This window comes from Papaver somniferum, chromosome 1 (genome assembly GCF_003573695.1).
Source record: "Papaver somniferum cultivar HN1 chromosome 1, ASM357369v1, whole genome shotgun sequence".
NCBI classification, from domain to species: domain Eukaryota; kingdom Viridiplantae; phylum Streptophyta; class Magnoliopsida; order Ranunculales; family Papaveraceae; genus Papaver; species Papaver somniferum.
Window position 1 is genome coordinate 200,263,596 of NC_039358.1, and position 4,790 is coordinate 200,268,385.

Sequence of the window (4,790 nt, forward strand, 5' to 3'; positions counted from 1 at the left end):
TAAAGAAAGAAACTGCTGCCAGAAAGTAAACTTTTGAAAGTAGACGAGAAGAACGCCATTTGGTTCATAAAGCTAAGAAAAAAGTAAAGAGAGACCGATTTTTGCCAACCAAGACACCAGGCTTTCCAATTTTTGGTGAAAACATTTACAAATAATCAACAACACCAGAGGGCAGTTTTGATTTCCCACAATTGACATTCATGACCAACCACATGTACCTCAGCAAGCAGTAGCTTCACTTTCTACCTTTCCCAGCACGTGGTGGTTTTCCTTTCACCTCAGATTCCTGACCATCATAGATATTTTAGCCTCAAAAAGGAAAGTAATAAGATCTATGTAAAGAAACCTTTCGATGACAACTTAGAACAGAAAGAAGAAGAAGAAGAAAAGTACCCGTGGTAGGTGGAGGAAAATTCTCGGCTTTGAAGTTTTACGATTTTTCGCATTCTTGCTCCAGTCATAGCACACCTATATCTTACACATAGAAAAAAAATGAAACTCAGACCATAATCTACCACTTCTAACATATCAACAATATGACGAATAATAGATAACTAAAACAGTGTCCATAACCTACTCCAAAGACGGGACATGTAAGAATTAAACTAAACGAAAATCCAAGACTTTATCAAGTAATGCTTTAAGTCGCTTACCGCATAAGCATATATAAGGCCGTCACTGGTGAATGCGCTGCAAGTAATAGGATTGTTGCACCTAGACATGGCCTGGAGAAGTAGATAGGATGTAATCAGCTAAACATATGCAATAACATTCAGGAACACAAAAACGCATTCCTAAACACCCTCACAAGACATATAATTTAGATGGATGAAAAATCCACAAGATATATTTGTCAACACTTTCCCTTGCTGCTTGAATCGAGCTCCCTAAGAAAACTTTAGCCAATCTTATGGAAGATTAGGATGAATTAGGTATTGATCCAACAAAATATTAACGCGTCAATATTGTAGATAAGAGGATCAATCGACTTTGGGCACCACTTAGTTGCACCTCTTAATGGATGCAGCAACAGTTTCAAAGCAGATAGTGATAATGAAACGGCTGCTGACCTTTTTAGGAGGTAGCTGTCTAACATGATATTGTTCAGTTTTCTGCATACACCTAGGTTGATTACACCCATTTTAACTCTCCGCCAATAAGAGACACCTTCCTTTTATAGCATAATTTTTCCTAAAACTCTCTTAACTGTAGCAGTAACAAACTACTTCAACTTTGAAGCTTTCAGGTTGATAGAACGAAAACATATGGAAACCAGCAAAGAACTATATAATACTAGATGTTACGTGCACAAATTTCCAATATGACAACATAAGATCAGAGTAATGAAAACATAAAGACAGTTAGACACACCTTAAGTCTCAGTTTGCTATCCTTGTCCCAAAAATTAAAGGCACCATCTGATCCAGCTGATGCGAAAGTGTGATAAACCTGCAATAACCACATAACTTTATCAGAAAAAACGTGAAAAGTGATGAAACCCATCCTGCTATAGCGCAGTATAGTAATTAATTGTATCTCACAAACCACAATAAACAAAGAAACTTAAGAAACTATACCAACAAAATTGCTAAGTGCTAACAGATGGCACCCCAAGTATCTTACAGGATGAAAATTCAACGAGTTGACTGAGTACACCTTCTCCCCCTCTCGGTGGCAATCGAAGCTGAAGTGTTTCTCTTGCTGAGAATCATCCAGATGATAGACACCAACTCTGCCCTCAATCGAGCCAACCTATATACGAGATCAGTTAGTCAGGAAACATAAAAGAACTTCATCAAAGACAAATGGAGGATAAGAAAGTAGAAAAAAATCAAAATCATCTTCACCAAGCTCAGAAATTAAGGAATGAGGAAGAAGATAACAAGAAGGGGAAATGACTTTTTTTTTCCTTTTCATATGTGATAATTTCAGGCAGTGAAGGTATAACTCATGCAACAGATAATCGGAACCGAATCAAAGAACGCACGAAGTAAAACTAAGAACATATTCGAATGTTACTATTTGACTAACTACGTCAACGAGATCCAGTGACAGTGAAGAAAACTAACGAAAACAAAAGCCCAATACTCACCAGAAAACCTTTGTTATCTGGAAACAAAGCAACACATCTAGTTTGACACATCAAGGGCGACTGCATTCTCTTATACTCCACCTGTTAATATAATATTACAGTTGAAAATTTGAGTATCTAAAGTACTAAATAAGAAAGCATCAATATTAAGCTAAAAAAGAAACTTTCAGAATCAGTGGATAACTTTACCTGAGGTTTAGTCAGGTCAAAAACAATCAAATTTTCATCAGCTGTTCCAACAACCATCAAAGGATAATTTACAGATAGGGCGTAACAACGTTCTGGGAGCTGTTGTGTAAGGACCGCAGTCGGCTGCCTAAGATCCCAGTACCTGAACCAATTAAGCAGAAATCTTAAGACACACATAATTCAAGTAAAAAAGGGTGTCATCCTAATCTTATACTCCCTCCGTTACTTTTTAATAGGCCGGACAAATAGTCTGACAAACATATGATGAAACTTAAAGAGATTAGTGAGATTAATCATTACCTGAGAGTCTTATCCCAGCTTCCTGTAGCCAAAAGTTTCGTATCTGGTATCCAAGCAATTTCTTTAACAGGTTCATCGTGCTCCCCAACAGTGGCAGATTCATTAGACTTGTATGACCACATCTTCACCTGTTTATCACACCCTCCCCAGAAAATAGTATCGCCATCGTCGATCCAAGCGGAACACAAAACCTAAGACATATCAAATTTGATGCATTAAAACAACATTTTAAACCTAAAAACAAGCAAGCAGCATTTCAAAAATCTATAAAAAGAAAGAGTGGAGATGTTGTTGTTACCGGCTGGTCGTTATCTATTGATTTCACCAACCGACTTGTTGCTGTTTCAGGTCCTGATTTTCCCCAACTCAATCCTATTTGCCAACACTTGACCTGTATAATTTTAATCAACACACTCCAAATTTGAGTAATCATTCAAGGAAACCACAGACACAAACAAAGTTAGATTTTATAGGTGGTAATCGGAATCAAAGCGAACCGTTTTATCCCAAGAAGTTGCAGCAAGACGCTTGAAATTAGGACTAAAACAAAGACTAGATATATAATCATCGGGTGGTTGAACAACCTACAACAAGAAAAATCAAACACGCAGGATCAGGAACTCATTATTTCTCGTGCATGCCTCATTTTTTTGGGGGAACTAATAAAATTTACCTCAAACGAGTTATTAGGGTTTGGATTGGCAAGTCCTTCACTCATTGAACTTGTTTCCATCCTCGTAACAAAATCCTAAAAACAAACAAAGCGATCGATCTTCTCTTCCTGCCGCCTATGGGGTAACCCTAACTTCGAAGGTGTGACAAATGAAAATGCCTTTCAAACTTCTCGGACTGCATTGTATCTGTATCGTATCGGTTGATTTTGCCCTCTTGGTTCCACGTGTCTCTCTGTGGCTCCATGTCAGTACAATTTTTTATTTTCCGTTGGGCCTCGAGTAAATTGGATGGTGTGCCGTCGAAGAATAGTTTCTCGATATAAACACAGGAAACCTATTTTGAGGCATACTCATCCATTATATTTATCTAGGATGGGTTTATAAGGGGTGTCTAAAGATAGTGTAATTACCAATGCTAGATGTCGCGCCCGTGCAATATTGTTGAGAAAAGTATACTTTGGTGTTCAGATGACTAAATGGTACATACTTCACATCTTTGCCTATAAATATATGATGGGAACTGGGAAGTATTTTTACATGATGGGAAGTAAGGTTTGTCAGTGGTCAATCATAAAATGGATTTGGCTTACACAGTAGGACATACAAACACATGATTATAGTTGGTGATTTATTATACAGTCTAAGAAGAAAATGAAAATCAAAATACATTTCTAAATAGACGCTTCTAAGTCAAGTACTAAAAGATTATCCCGACTTCAAAGACAATATAGGAAATACATTGCAGCAACTTATATATTTATATTAGACGGAAAATTACACCTTCACAAATCTACCAGTCGATGTGCATGTACATCCTCACACAGTATAAAAAATTCCTATACACAAACTACAGGCTTGGGGTGATCAGCAGGTGACGGAGCACTCTTTCTGGTTACAGCCTGATCCTTTCTGGTTCATACTGTTGTTGTCTTAGCAGGTGAGGGAGTATTCTTTTCTGATTTTGACCACTTGTATTGGGGAAGTTGGGAGAAGTTGATGACGTATTAACAGGAATCATCAGCGAATGAGTTACAGCATATGTGTGTTGAAAATGACCACCGCGAATTAAAGTTTGCCCCTCACCAAGCCGTTGTTGTAGCCTAAATGCATAATATTTGCTGCCGTTTCATCAACACACCATCTTTACATATTTTCACGTTCTTGTATGCAGTTTCCATGGTATAACCATCTTCTCCATAGGGGAATTGCATTGGCATATAACATGGATGTATTTCATTGATTCTAGTATAACCATTGTTCTTATGTTCAACAATAATGTCCCTGTATACATCATCATCAGTAGGATTTTGTACTATCAAAGCTGCCACTTATGAACACGTTGGTAGATTTTACTGCCTAGCATCTCTTTCTTGTCGTCTAGACACATCTCCCAAAAAACACATCTCCCACAACTTCTTGTCTGATTTTAGACAGCTGCAAAACAAAATTCAGTTGGTTTGAGCAATCACAGAAGAAAAAACAACCGAGGTAGCATATAAGAAGAAACTAATTGATACGGGACTCACCAAATCAAC

General features: G+C 37.5%; 1 protein-coding gene across 2 annotated transcripts; it reads right to left on the minus strand.

The window, feature by feature from the left end:
- Positions 1–3,399, minus strand: LOC113335238 (protein RAE1-like). 2 transcript variants are annotated; one of them, XM_026581352.1, is made up of 11 exons: positions 3,255–3,399; positions 3,079–3,165; positions 2,880–2,972; positions 2,582–2,772; positions 2,282–2,423; positions 2,093–2,173; positions 1,624–1,752; positions 1,372–1,449; positions 654–725; positions 394–468; positions 1–286 (listed from the first exon to the last, which is right to left on the minus strand). In XM_026581352.1, the coding sequence occupies exons 1-11, from the start codon at positions 3,312–3,314 to the stop codon at positions 236–238; spliced, it is 1,059 nt and encodes a 352-aa protein (XP_026437137.1). In that variant the 5' UTR covers positions 3,315–3,399; the 3' UTR covers positions 1–235. The 2 variants fall into 2 exon arrangements, 1 of the variants encoding a protein (XP_026437137.1); XR_003353227.1 differs by having other exon boundaries at positions 237–286; positions 394–474.
- Between the last annotated feature and the right edge of the window lie 1,391 nt (positions 3,400–4,790).